The following is an 18,287-nucleotide window of genomic DNA, read 5'->3' on the forward strand; positions in this document are numbered from 1 at the left end:
AGTTGCTCACAATGTACACACAGTGTTGAAACATATAGACAGGTAAGCAAATACACAGCTGTTATATTGTATGTGAACAAGCTGTTATCTGGACGTCAAGGATGAAATACTGGCTTCACCTATTCAGGACTGCTAAAAGTATTCGAAAGATTACAAGGACTTTGGTGGATAGACAGAGCCACTGGCCTAAGTGATATTATAGTAATATATTGTGCAGGGGATCATATGTACACAGAAAGGAGAACATCTGTTTTGTATTTATTTTAGGACTATTATACTGGAACTAATTTTGTGAGGGCAGCAAGGTAGGTATAGTGTATGTATCACACATCTTCCTCTTTTCCCTCTATCTGACTCTTTTAAGTTACACACAAATGGCACGTTATCATGTTACACCACTGTATATTTTGAAAGTGACTTGTCTATATGCACAGCTCAAAACTGTGATTACTTTTCATTACTGCAAGGTGGATCGGTCCACTAGTTACGACAGCGGGGGCGAAATTGTTACAAAAAGTCTTGACTAGATTAATGTTTTACTTTCTAACTCCACAAGCTTCAGCTGAATTTGACACGACGTTTAAATAAGCCAAATAATTAACGTCAAACTGAAAGATTTAGTGGTACAAATAACTTTTCAGACACCCCTCTCCTCTGTCAAAAGTGGTATTGCTCGTGTATGTTGTCACAGGCTCATTAGCGTGCAATCTTGGACAGTAGTGCACTGGGGCTATGTTGTAGTTTGCAGGAGCTACATTGAGCAGGACGTGAATTGAACTACTCGCCTTGCTTCCTGTCTGACGCCTTGTTCTGGTTTTCTGCTAAAACAAAACTCAACATGGTCCAGCGAAACTAACCCGTTGCCCGGTGTTGTTGGAGATAAAAGGCGCTCACCGTGATGCTTGTGAGTGGTACTTTTTGTTCAAATAATAAAGTTTCTGTGCTAGCTAACTTAGGAAATGTAAGCTAGTTCATTAAGTATGGTGCTCCCTTGTGTTTTGATAGTGTGTGATTCGCATGAATGGTGATTTTTTATGTTGACAGATTTAATTAAAAGTGACCAGAAACAAGGTAGTCTTTGGAGTTTAACATATTTAATTAGCTTAGCAACTTTTCCCTATGTACTGCCATAGCTTTGTCCCTTTTGTCTTGTCTGGGGTATTACTCACAAAAATGCAGCTCAAACTGATTTTATCGGTTCTTTCTTCATTTTAATACTGTATTATTATATATGCATTGTGAAAGGCACAATGTGATGCAATGTTATAGGGAAGGATAATAAAACAAGCGTTAATAAGCTTGTGAAGTTCAGACATGTCCATATGCAGAGTCTTAAAATGATCCCTGGTAACTACCAGTTTTCTTGCCAGTATCATCCATTCATCTTGTTAATGTTAGCCCAGAAAGTATGCTCGGCTTGTCTGACATCTGACAATAAACTCAATAACATTAGCTATTTGACAAAGTGACTAATGTGCTCCATGAAGTTTGCAAAGAGATGCTCATTGGAAGCATTTTATGTGAATTGGCTTTGAGCACAAACATTCTGATCTCAAACTGAGTTTTCACTCATGAATGGCACACATGGCAAGTTGGGTCAGTATTGTCTAAGACCTTTTTTTTTTATTTTATTATAACTATTTTATAAGCCTCTGGGTGGATGCTTTTATATCTGACGCGACATTATTTGGTGGCTATGTTATTTGGATCTCTCTCAGACCCTTTTTATATGTATAAATTTTGTGCCGTTGCAGTGGAATGTTGTTTTCTTATCTTTACTATAGCCTCAGGTATAAAGACTGAACTGGCTGACATACAATCCAACCGATTCTGCAACGTAAGTGCTCTGTGGGATCATAAACACTAGAGCTTGTTTAACCTGAACTTCTCAGTGTCCCATGGCCATGATTATGACTGCTAACGTTCATAAGTGGCTTGAACATGCATACATTATAAGTTAAAAAGAGAAAAGTACAAGTACAGATGTGTCATTTCACTTTTTGAGCATATATGTACATTTCATATTTTATCATCAGTTACCTTTCTGTCGAGTTCAAAATCCTGTTTGCTCTGTAGCCTGCGTGTAACATTCTGTGAGCTCCCGTCACACCAATTTCTTTGCCAAACTCATTTCCCTTTCATGAGGGATTTTGGAAAAGGGGTTGTTTGTGCTGGTTACTTGGACAAGCTCCGTTTTCAGGGCCTTTTCTTTTTGAAACTGAGAGGCATCCACCTGGAGGGCTGGCAAGCTCATCTGAAAAACTGTTGAACAGTTTTAACTCTAGTACAAAAGAGACTGCCTATCAGAGCTTGCAGATGATTCCTATTTCCTTGTCCATATCACTGAAAATATTTAGACACAATTTCATCTCAACCCTTTTTTTTTTTTTTCTTTTTTTTTTTTTTTAAAAATTTTTGTAAAAGTTAACTTTCATGTATATATGGTCAGTGGAAATGCAGTGTGGGGGATGGATAAATTCCTGCATGTAAAACTCAAGAGTGCTCTTTCCTCTCCACTCTAAAATTTGGTTGAAGGTTAATAGGGCTGTATCCACTGGATGTGACTTATTCTTATTTGGGTCTATTAACATGCAATGTTATTCTGCTGTGGGAGTAGAAGAGTGTTGTGTCTCCAACCCTTTGTAATTAAGAGACTTTGTTAGCTTTAGCATTCAAGTGGACACCATTTCTCTGCGACGTGCAGAACACGTTGGCCGAAAGCCTCGATTACAGACCTCAACAAAGCTCTTGTTCTGGACAAATGTATACAGTGCAAGTGATTATGTAGGAGATGATTAAACAGCAGGCCTGCTTTAAAACGTAGGCTTCCTTGGCTGCCATGCATAACCATGCTGAGCCTTTGTGTTTATGGTAAGTGGGCAGCTGCATGCTTGTGAGACCTTGGCTGCACCCCAGGCCCTCAACTGAGCCTGATAACTACTATTGAAGCCTCCCAGCCATGCTCATTTCTGACTATTCACTCGCTGCTTTAAATGTAGAGTGTGCCTCCTGTTTGAAATAGCCTAATGTCTGTGAACACGCGGACAGCTGTGGGCTAGCCTCCACCTTACAATGAGTATCATACATTTCTTTTCAGTCAGTCAGCCGTGGCAAAACTTGTTGGCACCTGCCTTTTGTGGCACATAATTAATGACAACACCAACAAAGAAAGTTTTGGGTTTCAAAAACCTTGAATTTTCACAGTGAAAATAAGGCACGGTGCTGCAGAAAAAGCAGAACTGGTTTGCCAATTTGTCATTTGATTAACCGGTCTTCATGAGCCCTGCATGTCTATGTGCCGTCTATTACATGCCCTGTAAACACACCCACCATTATGACATACACAAAACTGCTCAAATGTGAGTCCAAATATGGATCCTGTGCAAGCCATGCAAAGAAGTAGGCCACTAGAGCCAATAGCTCGGGGAAACAAGCTTTTGAGGAACATGCAGATTTTCTCCCAGGGAATCTTTCTGTGGAAGGGGACACTTTTACCCAGCATTCCTTTCACAAGTGGTATGGGGATGAAGAGCAGCACAAATCCCTCAGTTCGGTTTCAAGTCTGGGCGTCTCAGGTGCTCAGCAGATGCTCGGATTACTGAGACAGCCACAGTCCTGGGATTGTTGAGAACAGGACAAAGATCCGACTGCCATGCATGCAGGAATGTAAAAGAAGGATGTCTGAGAATTCAACATACCATTTAAGCCTTTTTCTATCAGTGTTACACACATGAAAGCTTAATTAAAAATGTTAAGCTTATGTAATAATTTTAAAACTACATTATAAGTAGCCTATACAAGGTGCAACAATGATTCAAACAGTGTTGTTTTCCACCAGCTGTCCAAGTGCTATAAAATGCATTAGTATTAGCTCTAATTGTCAGTAAGACACAAAGCTGCCAAATCCCTATGTAATTTTGGCCTAACCTATGGGATTACAGTCCATGCAATGTATGGAAAAGCTGCTCTAATTTATGGGTAACTACAGTTTAGATGCCTATTGTAATGATTAAGCTTGACAGTCTGTAGTCTTTCTGGACTTGGCCGCGATATGTGAGTTTTAGAAAAATGTAATTTACAATATAGTACTCTTGTGTCTGATCTTACATAGAAAATAAACCAGGGTCTGTTTTTCAGGCTTTTGAAAATTTAGCTGACTCTAAAGCAGGCCTCCGCTTTATACTCCACCCAATCTGCTCTGTGGTTTCCTCTCCTGTCCTATCTATCGCTCATTTAGGCCGCACGATAGCTTGCTATTTCTGACACGCTAAAGTAGCGATGGTTGAAAGGCTCATGGTGACCACAAAGGAAGTGTGGTGTCTGATCAGCTTGTTCAAGGCAGCGTTATTGTTGTCATTTAGGAAGGCCGCTGTCACTGCAGACCTGTTTGCGTGTGATGGAAAGCCTCATCTGAGGAGAACGTCCTGCGATGTTCTTCCCCTTCTCAGAGATTAGACTTCTCAGTTGTCATGGTTGTTGCTGCACCAACCCAGATAAAAAGCTATCGGCCTGCAGAAGCATTGAGACTCCAACTGATTCCAGATAATGGCAGCATCGTTATGGAGGTGATACGGGTTGTGACGTAAGAAGGATAGTGGCACCCCTTGGGCAGACATTTTAGATACCTCATTTAACAGATTAAAGCTTCATCTGCATCTTTGAACACAAGGTCCACTCAGTATAAGGTGTTTGCATTGGGTGTATCCAGTAAGCACGGGAAACCATGCCTCGGTAAGCTTGGTCTGTACAAGAAAAAGCAGACAGGCAGCCATTTGACAGCATTTCTCAACATGTTTTTTATTCACAAACTGTCATAAGTTTGAAAGGTTTTCAAAGGATGTGGGGCTAGGTTAGGCTTTTTATAATTGTGTGTTCAATGTATGTCATGGAGCTGAGGAATTTTTATAATTATGTTATAAACCTCGCCCATTTAAAGCACTCCACTCAGATTTATGGGATAAAAACGTAATGCCTGAGCATGGGAAAGATGATAAATTGTGGCGATTCTCTGTAACCAACAGTAATGGATGTTGTTTACAGTTTAGAGTCCAGAGTGTCAGGCTGCAGTCAGACTTTTTCCATTTTTCTAGAGAAGAAAAACATAATTTATTATCCTTTTTGTGTGGGTGAACATCATGTTAAAGAGCTTTTTTTTGCCTTTGCCAATTTCATTTCTTATTAATTTCTTACCAATAATGATAATCTATAAACAACTGTTTCCTCTAACCCAGTACATCCCCAGTTATTTCTGCTGTGAAACACAGATCTGTGTGGTTACTGGTCACGCACAGTATAAGCTGGCCTGACTTACTCCAGCTCTGTGCTTTGATCTGTTCTTTTCTATTCACACAACAAGTTAAAGCTGCCAGACGCCCTTGAACCGTGTCAATCTCCTCGTAGAACGCTGCTAAAAACATCCGTGTGTTAAAGTTGTTTTCCTGGCGTGATAAGTGTTAGTAATGGAAATCATATGCTGAATGCAACCACCACCTCCAGTATGTCAGCTCCCTCAGGGTCTTGTGATGCTGCCTCCCCTGTATTCACACACACTCCACCCAACACCCACAACCTCTGATGTCGCCTCCCTCTTTTGTTTCCCACGGTATCTCATCTTCTGCACAGAGCCGATCTGTCATTTAAACAGACACTCTCATTCATCATTCGAACATCTTGTGTCCACTGCACCTACCTGATCTTGCCTCAAGTGGACCTGATCTAGTTGTAGTAAAAATCCTCTGTGATGATTATATAGATTTACATCTGTGGCTAATCAGCTGCTTACTGTAACCGTGGTGCAGCACAAATGTGAAGAGGGTTGTTTTGATAACCGCAAGGTCAGCTATTCCCAGCCAGCCTCTGAGGATTCAATTACACAACTTTGACTTTGCTCTATTCCTCTCTGTGTGCTCCAGTGTGGAACACTTTGAGGAAACTTGCTCTCTCCGATGACTGATAATCCTCCACATCGACAGGCAAGAACAAAACAAGGTATAAAGTTCCAATTTTGGTGACACTGCAGAGAAAACATGGAAGTGAAAATGAAGTGTAATTTCAATTCAGAGACTACCACATATGGCAACACAGGCGACGCCCTTGCGAATCAAAGCCAGTGTTTGCTGGAATTGTTGCTTGCTCACTTGAGAATTAAAGGAGCTTCTCAAACCACGAACATCCCTTGAATTTTCACTTTGTTAACAAGTTTGTAAGAGCGTTGTTGTGGAGAATTACAGTAACTTCGGATTCCAAACAATTGAGTGCTCTATGCTCTGAATGTGTGTGTGTGAGATGAGCTTGAAGGTTCAATGTGTTCAATGAATACTGCACCAAAAATCTGTCTTTTAATGTCAAATTCTCAATGCCTGCTTGAAAGGTGGCTCTGAAAAGTTTGTAACTCGCTCCTTAATGGAGGACGCTAGCTGTGAACAGCTTGGATTGACAGTTGTAAAAATTGAATGGAAATGTCTCCGTCCACTTCTGCAGCATAATTCACTTCACAACAGTTTCTCCACAACATAGATAAAGGTGTACATGGTAGTGTTCTCGTCTCCTCGTAGTGTCAAAAACTAGCAATTTATTGCCAAAGTAACTATTGTTTGAAGCATACTGAGTAGGGCTGCAACTAACAATTATTTTCACAGTCGATTAATCTGTTGATTATTTTCTCGATTGATCGATTAGTTGTTTGGTCTATAAAATGTCAGGAAATGGTGAAAAATGTGGATCAGTGTTTACCAAACTCAAATGTCTTGAAGTGATTTGAAAAGTTTCTATGGACGGTTGGATACTTTTTTTTTTTTTTTTTGGTTGCTATGACTTTGTGTCACAATTGGAATCCATAACGGCTGTGAAGCCAGCTGACATCCTCCACGAAGAAGGAAGCTACTCACTTTTCAGAGCAACCTCTGAAGTAATGTTTGATACTGAAAAAGATACATTTTCAGTTGCACCGTAAGAGAGCATTGGGTTTTCCCTCCATTAACGGTGCGTTTCAGAGCTTCAAACCCAGGGGATCTGGTCTTCCCGATCCAGCTTGTTCTTTGCTTATATGGTCGAAAGAATGTCAGAAATGTACTGAATTCTAATCCTGTGCTCATCTTTGTGTGTCTGCTCAGGTTTGGGCCGAGGAGTGAAGCACATTCCTGAAGGAGTTGAGGGCTGCTGTCTTAAGCTTATGAGAAACCAGCCGGCTCACACCATGCCCGTCAAGATGGCCGCCACTTTTTCTTGCCCTCACTGGAACGGCTTGGGACAAGGATGTTTTTTGCCATGGTGATCATTTTCAAGAAAACACTGGAAAAGAAGGGCGCCGACGATGTAGCATCCAAAAGTACAGATTTGGGCCCGGTGAGATGTCATTTTCTACTTGTTTAAGCATTTGTTCTGTGTAGAATTTGTCATCTTATGTTTGTATGTAGCCTTGCCAACAAGCCTCAACTGCTCTCGTCAAGGTGGAAGACGACAAGGTGCTTCTATAAATCAGGAAATTGTTGTCGTCCACTAATCGCTCACAGCTGTTTTATGGCTTTACATTATAATGTCTTATTTTGTCAATTTTATTCAGAGCTTAAATTTGACTTTTAGCTTCCCCCGTGTCAAATCTGTTGGAAAATTCAAGTGTTGCCTTACTGAATGTCAGGAAGTGATGTCAAAAGAACTATTTGGATGTTGGAAGATTGGGAATAAGGAATGTTTTTGTTACAATTACTAATAATTGCATCATAATAGCTGTCAACTGTTATCACCGGGGTGTTTGTCATCTGGTTTTGAATCCCCCGTGTTCCATTTACTTCACTCAAAATGACAATGGAGTATTTTAGTTCCACTAGGCTGAGCAACTCTGACTCATTCTCTAATCAGCGTCCATGCAGTAGAAACCCTATTTCTGCCAGCACAGAGTGAGAAAATTCCCCAACTAATGTGGACTGATTTTGCCCTCCAGCCATGTGAAATGAAGTCATAATGCTCCAAGACTGTGTCAATAAGAGGATTTTGGTGGAACTCTCTCTGTTGATAAGTCACACTTAGTCTTTCAGCAGCAAAAGAAAAAGTGCTATGACAATTATACACACATATTTGACCTTCCAGTAGGTTTTGATTTTAAGTTGTTAATTTATTGACTTGTTATTGCCAGAACCTCCTGTACATTTTAAACAAATCTATTCATGTGACTTTCTGGTTTCTGACAAGCTGACAGTGAATCTCTTTTGCAGTTCCAGGCACAGACCATGAGCCAGGGGACTGCACTTTTCTCTTGTGGACTCATGGGTAAGAGTCTGCCATCATTCTCATTAATATACACATTCACACCTCTAAGGGTGATATGGACAATTTCAGTAGCAAATACCCAAAGTAGTAATTTAGTAATAGTACATTTTGTAGAAATGTAGTCATCACATTAATGCAACTTCCTATGAATTCATTATTGCCATACAATTGTTCACAATGGCCCTACAGCACCAGAGATATTAAAGGAATTACTAACTTTTATAAATCATACATAATAGCAACCTCTCTCACGTCATGTCATCATTTCTTCCAGCCTTGCACCATATTTATTATTTTTTGGGCCACTGTTGTCAGTCAATGTGACTTGTTCCCCATCACAAACTGGATATGACAAGTAAATATGTACTTACAACGGCCCTCAGCAGCTTGTAGTGGCCAGAAAATGTCAGGTGTGTGACAGCAGTGGTTTGCAGGGGGCTTGTCGTATTGTAACATTTCTGAGAAATTATTGGCAGAACGGCAGTAAGCCAGTCTCTGCTGCATCTGGTCGACAGTCACACGGCTCTATGTGAAAAATGTCTGACCGGTGTTTCTGCCCAGATTAATGACTATGTGATAGTGGCTTATCATTAGCAGGGATCTCATGGCACTCCAGCATGCTTTAAATGTGTGGACATTGTTGTCCCCTGGTTGAAAATTTGGTTATGAATACAAACCCCTATAGCCCAGTCCCTCCAGAAAAACGCGATTATGCGATCGCATGATTCAATGCATAATCAGTCCGCATATTCATGCGGGGCCCGCATTTTTTCAAATATGCCGCACTTTTGCCGCATAAATTGCCGATTTCCGCGCAAAATATGCGGTGCTTGCATGATTTCATAATCCCTGCATTTTCGTTGCAAAAAAGTCACATATATCTTAGCAGAAAGTTGAAAAAATTTTGCGTTTACTTCACACAAGAGCAGCCATTTTCCCCCGTTGCCTTGGGAACGTTATGAAGTGACGTAATTACGCAACGTGAACATCATCAAAAAGCAGGTGTTGGAGGTTGATACCTTGAGTCTCTTAAGTTGATATCCAATAAGAAAGCTATCTTAATATCTGATGTCTACTCAAATTTCTTTAAGTGCTCCTGCTGTCTATATTATTAACGATTTTTGAAAGTCTGTCTCTTTTGTATCTTTTATTTCCCTCTGTTTAGACTATTACTTTTATTTTTACTTTAATATTATATTATTTGTATATATTTTTGTATCTTATTTGTTTACTTATTACAATGAATGGAAATTAAGTTTAAAAAAAGCAGGGTGTTTACAGGAATCACTTTTTCTTCTCTTTTTCATCAAACCGCAGTTTTTGCAAGTTCCCGCAATTTTTTGCAAGTTCCCGCAATTTCATCGCATAAAAATCCCGCATATTCCATCGCATTTTTTAAGAAAACGTGCCGCATAATCAAGGATTTTTGCCCGCAACAATCACAAAAAAATCGTTTTTCTGGAAGGACTGATATCCTTAGTTTAACCAGCCTTATGAGTAGGAGCCTTGTACAAAGCTTGTACAGTATTTGTATTGCAAGATGATGTGGTATTCTGTTCCTGCAGTAACTTGGCATTGTGTAACACTGCAATACCAGTAGGTGTTGTTAACACTAGCCTTTGTTCTTTCTCCTGTGCGTGTAATGTAGATGGTATTTTGGGATTTTATCTCCAGTTAAGAAGAATAGACCTTTAGCATACCAGGAGTGGGCAGTGGCCTTGACGTTTAGTATCTGACTCAAAGTAGATTGACCAGTTCAGTTGGCTGACCCATTCAGCATTTCAGAGAATTTCTGTTGTGGGAATAGCAGGTGCTTTCTGGGCATGGTAGCTATGGTGATGACTGGCGCAGAGCCGATCAGTAATGGCAAGATAGGGAGCTGGTCTGATCTAGAACTCTTGCCAATCTCAACAAACTAACACAACGATAAGCTTTGGTTAAAATGTTTTTGATAGGTTATTGACATTTTATCACGCCTTGCTCCAGCAGAGACCAGGTTTGATATCGAGTCAGACATTGACTCAGACATTTCCCAATTAGCTGTGATTACAGACTGTGACACTAAAGCAGTGCTTGGAGGAGGGGATTTATTTTTAGTGGCAATTACACGAAGCAGCGAGTGGTGTCAATACAAAGTACACATGCTGGGGCCGACGCGCTGACCCAGACTGGGGCAGTTTCATGGATGTCCATATTGAGATTGCCAAACTTGACTTAATTGTACAACCTTGGCACTAAAATAGATTTTAGTACAGTTTTGTCCAAGAGTGTAATGCCTAAAGTGATTCTCGGTTTTGTTCTTATAAAGGACTTTGCACATCAGGTCTCAATTTCTATTCATATTTTTAATTTGTTCCAAAAACTTGTATAGAAACCCTGCACACTGAATCTGATGCTGAAATAAAATGATGAAAAATAAAGTGTGAAAAGCTGGGAGATTTTACAAGTTTATACCAGAGCTGCAGTTACTTCAAGATCTACTGTCTCAGTTCATTCATAAATAAAATTCCCTTTTTTTTCTTTAACCTGTTGTCATATTCAAAATGCAGAAAATTCTTAAACCATTTATGACAATTTCAGTTCTGATATGGCAACATTCTTGTTCTTGCAACTAAGCCTATCAATATTTGAATCTTGTCATTTAAAGGTTGTTTAATTCAAATTATTCTGGTCTTTTGTTGCAGAGACAAGCCGGTGGCGTAAGTTGGGTCACAGCTGTGCCATACAGCAGAGGCCAGTTGGGACCAGCTTGGAGAGCCTGTGGGACGTCCTGCCTGAGGTGCACAAGAGTTCTACCCACTGGGATTGGGATGTTGGCTCCACTTCGACCACAATCACCAGCTTGTTGCATGACCTCAGTCTGACTGAGGCTGCGTCGTCGCACTCCACTGCACCTCCTAGCAAGCGGCAGTGCCGGTCCCTTTCTTGCTCAGATGAGCTCGGTAGTTGCCGGTCTACCTGGCGCCCTCAGGGCTCTCGGGTGTGGACAACGGTGGAGAAGAGAAGGTGCCACAGCGGGGGCAGCGTCCAGCGCGGCGGCGTTGGGAACGCGCCGCTCGGCTTCCCGGCCATGCAGCGCAGCTCCAGCTTCAGCCTGCCTGCCCGCTCCAACACCCTGGAGCTGCCCTGCTTCTCCCAGCATATCCCCTGCCCCTCTGCCTTCACCGGTCTGACGCCCACATCCTCCATGATCCTGTCCTCTAAGCCCTCAGCACAGCCCCTCTACCTCTCTCATGAACAGATCTGCCTCCCTGAGCCTCGTGGACCCTCGCCGCCCAGCTCCCCTGACTCCACACCAGAGCTGGAGCGCCGTGGTGGACCAGGGGGTCTTGCCCGTAGTCGCTCACAGCCGTGCGTCCTCAACGACAAAAAGACCGGTGTGAAGCGCAGAAGACCAGCTGACACACAGAAACAGAGGCCTTCTCTGGACCTCGCCAAGATGACCCAGGTTGGTGTAAAAATAAATCACACAGAAAAATAAAATGCTTTGTATCATATGTAATCAGGACAATATACTCTTGATTAAATACTCCAATCTCTGCCAGTAGGTTCTTAGGATCTAAGGAGTTTGTATCCTGTTTAACATCAATTGATGCTTAATATACACTGTTAAAATGTATATTTAATATTGCACCTGAGCAATATTTTATCAGAGGCAATTTCCAGTGGCATTTTATGTGCAATTTATTTATTGGTTGAACTCACCACAGCCCTCTTATGTGCTCTAAACTGTCAAGAGCATGAGACAAGACCCTCAGGAAATAGTCATGCCAGCTGGAAGCTCTGCTAGGACCATCAGTATCACTAACATTAGCTAGTTATACAACGCTGGTTTGGCAATTTGCTGCTTCCATGTTGGATAAACAAACACTTCCAACTAAGGTCACGCTATTGTTTCTGTTCTCCCTCAGCACACCTCAAAGTGTTTCTGCAGGCACTGTCATTAAATGAAGGCGATCGTTCATTCATGCAGACCGGTTCTGGGTCACATTCCATTATGTGGTTGTGTATTTACACTTGCAGAATGGAGCGCAACGTAGCACAGATTGCCCTTTTTAGTGGGTTACTGGATAAAAATAATCAGATCACAGCAGGAATTGAAGAGGTCATTTAGATGATCAGATGAGTTTGTATTCATAAAAGAGATGATCTTATGAAACCAATGGCTTGACCTGATCCATTTCTGAAGTCAGAACAGACAATCTGTTCCATCAGCACATCCTGGCAGGCATTTGTCTCTTTGCCCCACAAGCACACACACACACACACACACACACACACACACACACACACACACACACACACACACACACACACACACACACACACACACACACACACACACACACACACACACACACACACACACACACACACACACACACACACACAGTTAAGTTTCACACGTACACCGACAGGATCATAAACAGAGCTGGACTTGGCCCCTCTGAGAAAGTCCCTCAGAGTTCAGCAGAGTCTTAACAACAGCGCTGCTGTGACACGACAAGCAGACGCCACACACGCTCCAAACAGGGACGAGGTCAGCGTGGAGAAAAGAGCCTTAGGCGAGGCAACTAACAATATTTTCACAAAGGAACATCAGGGTGCTGAGATTGTTAGCATTAGATCCTTCCTGCTGTTTGTGCATTGTGTTTGCTGTTCCTCTATTAAAAGGGACTGCTGCTGTTGCATCATATCTTTTTTTATATATATTTAGATATATTTTTGAAACTTCTCTTGGTTTATTTTTTTTGCCCAGTTATGCAACCAGACCCAGAGGTAGTGCTGATAAGTCAATCGACCGATCTCTTAATCATTTTCAGACATTTATCAAACAATGATGCCATACCGTTGCCAGTTACAGCTTCTCAAATGTGAGGATTTGCTGCTTTACTTTGTTTCTATGATTATAAATTGAATATTCTTGTTTTTTGGACTATTGGCTGGACAAAACAAGCTGCTGACAAAGATGTCACCTTGGGCTCTGGGAACTGGTGACGGGCATTGTATTTTTTTATAGACAAAACGATAATTTGATTAAATGAAATATACACTGATTCAATTCAATTTTATTTATAGTATCAAATCATAACACGAGTTATCTCGAGACACTTTACAGATAGAGTAGGTCTAGACCACACTCTATAATTTACAAAGCCCCAACAATTACAGTAATTCCCTCAAGAGCAAGCAGTGCGACAGTGGTGAGGAAAAACTCCCTCTTGGGAAGAAATCTCGGACAGACCCAGGCTCTTGGTAATGATTAATACCAAGAAAAAAATATAAATGATGTACTGATTGAAGTGTTTAGCTGTGAAGATTCAGGATATCACAATGGAAAAGATGTCCACTTGTGATGATAGACCAAACTTACTTGGAACTCAACTTCAGCTTCACACGTCACCCTATCAGTACTCAAAGTCACCTTACTATTCAAAGATTACTTACTAAAATGTCTTCTCTAATCCACACGCCACAGCGGTGTAACTTACCCAGGGAGAAACTGCTACCCTCCATGAATGTCAGGAAGTAGAGCAGCTGTGTTAGAGGTTATAGATCGTTGCACAGGGGAGATACATGTTGGGTAAAGAGATATTGATTTTTTGTAAATTCAGCTCAGTGGGTGGATCGCTGCCACAACCGAGCCTCATGAGCTATTGATCAGCTTGTATTGACGGAGAGTCAAGGTCAGAATGGATGAGGAGTCTGCGCTCTTCTCCATTTCATTCAGAGACAGGGCTGGGTGGGGGGTGATAGTAGCAGACAAACTGGACACCGGCAGCACTTGATGACCCTCATTGTAATGGGGTGCACTAATTTGTGTGAAGAAGATTTTCTCTGCCTGAAACTCTTCATTTGCAGAACAACCTCCTCTGTTCTAAGTTAGAGCTGTACTTGGTTTAATTAATGTCGGCACTGTTTTTCTATGTAGTCCAGACCACTCATTGCCTTATCAGTTTGGTCCCATGGCCTGGGCCAGAAATCTGACGGCTGAGACTGAAGTGCTAAGGCAGAAGGCTGCAATGTGACACTGGCCTGGTGCTGACAAATGTACCCGGCTTGAACAGAGCCAAGAAAAACAGCAGGGCCCTGTTTGATCTATAACCTTTCTCACTGCTGTTGGGTCGAAGATGTGGATCCTAACTTTACATTTCACCCTTTCTTATATCATTAAAAACTGAATCCCCTTTTGGCTTTTGACTATTTTTTTAGGGAAAATCAGAAGGTAGACCACAATACTTGCTCTCGTAGTTCATATGCTTGGCCGTGACCTGCATCCAACAGTCTCACAGTCTCTTGTGAGGTATTGCATAAGCACACAAGGGAGGTTTCACAGAGGCCCTATTCTCTTGTGTCCTTCTGGCCCAACACCGTACTGGTCAGGCATGAGGCAGCTGTCCTGCCCTCTCCACATTAGCTGTACAGATTGGATAAGCCTTTGTCATAAAGCCTTCCAGTCCAGCACGCACAGCTGTCACAGGACCTGCCTGCAGCAGTGCTGGCACATGTGGATTTGCCTAAGGAGGTTTCTGGGTTTCCCAGATGTATGTGTTCATTGTGCAGTTCTAGTAAAAGGCCAGCAGAGTCAAAGGCCGACATGAGTGATGTCTACCCTCTGGGTACCTGGCCACTGGCTGTCAGGGTTCATGTTGGACCTCAGATTGCATAGCCTCACTCGTCCAACTACCAGTTGCTCCAGTATGTAATGCAGGCTAAATTTATACCCTTCAAATCTTACTTTTTTAATATTCTAGTGGTTGTTGCCCAGTGTCCAGCTCTGAGCTCACTGACTCACCCACATGCTGTATAAGTACAGCAGAGGCATTGTTTTCATAGAATGGCTGTATGCCTTTTTAGTTTTCTTTGTGCCCTAGTTAGGACATGGGTCATACTCCAACATTAAGGAAATCTTTATGATTTCCTCACCAAATATGCCATCACCATGGACTCCTACCAGACCACATTCTTGTTTAAGTTTATGCTTGTTTCCTTGAGAACATAAATGTATGCTTCTAAAAAAAAAAGGATTTTTCTGTACTTCCACAGAAACTTCGGAATTTCCACAGCCTTAGCTGCCCTGGAATCACAGGAGAAGACCGCTATGCATCAAGCCAGGCCCTCCCCACTCTCAGGAGCACCGCTCAGTGTGACACTGACGACTCGTCGGCAAATGAACGCGACCTGGACGTTCAGCATCAGACCAAAGAAGGCGAGAACGTGCCGTCAGACGCCGCCATCGAGGAGGTGGACTGGATGCCAGGGACGACCAATGGGAAGGACAATCAGCCTCTGTGGGCGGGGCTGTGTAGCATGAGGAAGGACGTGTATCAGCTTGGAGGCGAGCTCGACATTGAGCAAATTGAGAGGAACTGAGCTGGACCGTCTTCCTCCCGGGGGACGCTAATTTAGGGGACTGAAAGTTTATCACCAGGTGGTACAGTAAACAGTACTGATAAGTCTTAAGGACAAAGCAAGTGGCAAGCTAATGTAGTAAGCGTTTCAGCACTTGTTTTTTTTTCTAAAGGAGAGATTGAGCAGCAGCTTTGTGGGCTGAACACTCATTTTTGGAGGTTTTGTGTAGTTAGAAGCTAAACCCACACTGTGCATTATCTCAACTGTGTCTCAGGAGAACAAGGAAGTCGGGGAGGACAGATTCGGGTGGAAATAATAGAACTGATAAATATAAGAATGATATTAGAGTTGGCTCAGAGACTGGGGTCTTTTTACATTTATCTGTAACCCTGATCACCTTCATTGTACTACATTTGGAGAGAATTGACAGCAGGTTTGTATAAATTCTCTGCACTAGAAAATGTCCATTCCTCTGACGTGCTTCAATAGTACGATGGACAGAAATGAAGACTACTTTAAGAGCTACTGTTAGTAAAGCCCCTTTCACTCTTACTGAGCAACAAGCTACACACACACACACACACACACACACACACACACACACACACACACATAAAGTATATTGAAGAGCTTAACATTTCACACAGTAACATCCAGCTTCTCTCTGAGATCTATGCTCCCGTTTGTGTGAGAGAAACTTTGTAATAGGGTTAATATTTTCTTTTTACGATTTGTAACTACAAAGGTATGTAAAACATGAGCATATTTCTATACAAATAAAACACAGTTTTAAATGTGTAATTTGTAATCACGTTATTTCAGCGTTCACAAAACATTCATAAAATGACGTGTGTGTTCAGACTGAATGTGAAGCGATGTGAAGTTGGATGGGGCACATAAAGGCACAAAGGACAGGTGCAAGTTGGCGTGAACAGATGCAAATTTGCTCTCTAGGTGGCACAAATTCCTACGAATACACCAAGGTTTCTGAACACACTTTTATGTACAGGGTAGGGATTATCGTGAATCCCTGTATTAACTAGTGGTTGAATAAAATGTAATTAACCAATACTTCCAAGTTTTTGGCTGTTCCGTATTACTTCTTTACTCGAGAACTTCAATTTTATGCTACTTAAACTCCATCTCAGAGGCAAATATTGTTCTGAGAGCGTTGTTGTATACTATAGCAGATTCAACTACCAAACAAATGCTTACATGTTAACGCATCTGCAATAATAATCTAATAACATAATAACACTGCCAAGTACTTTAACCTTTGATACTTGTAAGTAAATCTTACTGATGAAACTTGCAGTCTTCTACTTACGTATATCATGAATGCAGGATTTCACTGTGGTAATGCTACTTTTTTTTTACAGTACAGAATCTGAAAGAGAATTCCACTACTGCTATTAGCCGAGCACATGCATTAACAGCAAGGTCATTGTTGGAGACATCTTTAATGCAACAATGCAGACTGACCCAATTAAGTAGCAGGAAAAGACAATCCTGACCGTAGTAGTGGTACTACTGATGAGCCTGTGTTTGTGTGCTGAAGCGGGGAGTGAGTAGTGAGGACGCCAGGCAGGGGTGGGAAGTCCGTTCCCCGTTTCTTTTCTTGTTTTCATGGCGGGTGGAGTGGTGGAGCTGAGCGGCGGTTCACTCTAGAGACCTTTCTCCCTCCCAGCACTGGAAAACAAAAGGGGCTTTTTCTCAGAGGAGCACAGTGACGTGGGAGGTGGCTGTGAATGTGGGCCATGTGTCAGGGCTGCTGCTGCTGCTGCTGCTGCTGCTCGGTTTGTCTGCTTCCCCTCCACAACACTGGTGCCTATGCAAACCTCCACAATTATACTGATGTTAACTTTTTTGATTTAATGCTGCAGTACGATTGCATAGCACTTCCACATGTTGCTAAGAGGCAGAAGCGCACGGTGCCACTAAGTAAAGAGTCACCTCATTAAAGGCTAAGTAATTTGAAGATTGCTCGACATGCTATACACCAGGCGCAAATACCACACAAAGCATAAACTTGCTTACAAGGCCAATGCATACTCCTGTAATGGATTGCATTGTTATGCTGTTGCATGATAATCTGTATGCTTGCATAGTGAGGTCATATTTACACTGTCACAGAGCTGCCTGTGGTACTTGAAAGCTGCTGCTTTTCTCTGGTTAAGCCCTTTTCGGGTAATGAGTCGAGAAGGAAATGGGTCAACAGAACCCTTGTAAACGTGCTGTGTGGCAGACTGACACACCGAAGGCCCCCCGGTCTTTAATCAGTGGAGTGACAGAAGTGAAAGGAGGCTGTGTTCTGAGAGAAGATAGGACGACAACAGGAGGGGCACGTTGTGCCGATGTTCTGTAATATACTCCTCCACAACCCCCATCAGCAGTGACACAAGAGGGTGGTTTTCCCTCTTATCTGCTCTAATGATGATTCACATCACACTTCATTCAGTTCTTAAGCAACAGATGTACCACAGTGCTCACATGAGGTTAATGTCACATGTTTCCGGTATACTAATGGTGCATAACAGGTTTTACTCTAATACGTTTTTTCCCTCAACACTTTCCGTCAACAATTCAAAGGTTGAATTCAATACTCAATTCAATTAATTGAAATTACCGGTAGTTGTGCAAAATGGTATGTAAGAGATTTTCAATTTCAC

At 41.9% G+C, this 18,287-nt stretch overlaps 1 protein-coding gene across 2 annotated transcripts; it reads left to right on the plus strand.

Moving 5' to 3' along the window:
- Window positions 1-707: 707 nt before the first annotated feature.
- fam53b (family with sequence similarity 53 member B) lies at window positions 708-16,419 on the plus strand. Of its 2 annotated transcripts, XM_039789369.1 has the most exons (6): window positions 708-904; window positions 1,785-1,837; window positions 7,113-7,344; window positions 8,211-8,265; window positions 10,950-11,713; window positions 15,313-16,419. In XM_039789369.1, the coding sequence occupies exons 3-6, from the start codon at window positions 7,255-7,257 to the stop codon at window positions 15,637-15,639; spliced, it is 1,236 nt and encodes a 411-aa protein (XP_039645303.1). In that variant the 5' UTR covers window positions 708-904; window positions 1,785-1,837; window positions 7,113-7,254; the 3' UTR covers window positions 15,640-16,419. The 2 variants fall into 2 exon arrangements, with proteins under 2 accessions (XP_039645303.1, XP_039645302.1); XM_039789368.1 differs by lacking the exon at window positions 1,785-1,837.
- The last annotated feature ends 1,868 nt before the right edge of the window (window positions 16,420-18,287 follow it).

Source organism: Perca fluviatilis, chromosome 21 (genome assembly GCF_010015445.1).
Source record: "Perca fluviatilis chromosome 21, GENO_Pfluv_1.0, whole genome shotgun sequence".
Classification (NCBI taxonomy): Eukaryota; Metazoa; Chordata; class Actinopteri; order Perciformes; family Percidae; genus Perca; species Perca fluviatilis.

What these genes read in the sequence shown, in the direction of transcription:
- fam53b (XM_039789369.1), top strand. Translation starts at nt 7,255, where the DNA reads ATGTTTTTTGCCATGGTGATCATTTTCAAGAAAACACTGGAAAAGAAG. An exon ending in AAAGTACAGATTTGGGCCCG is followed by an intron (nt 7,345 to 8,210) that starts GTGAGATGTCAT and finishes TCTCTTTTGCAG; the next exon opens with TTCCAGGCACAGACCATGAG. An exon ending in ACCTCGCCAAGATGACCCAG is followed by an intron (nt 11,714 to 15,312) that starts GTTGGTGTAAAA and finishes GTACTTCCACAG; the next exon opens with AAACTTCGGAATTTCCACAG.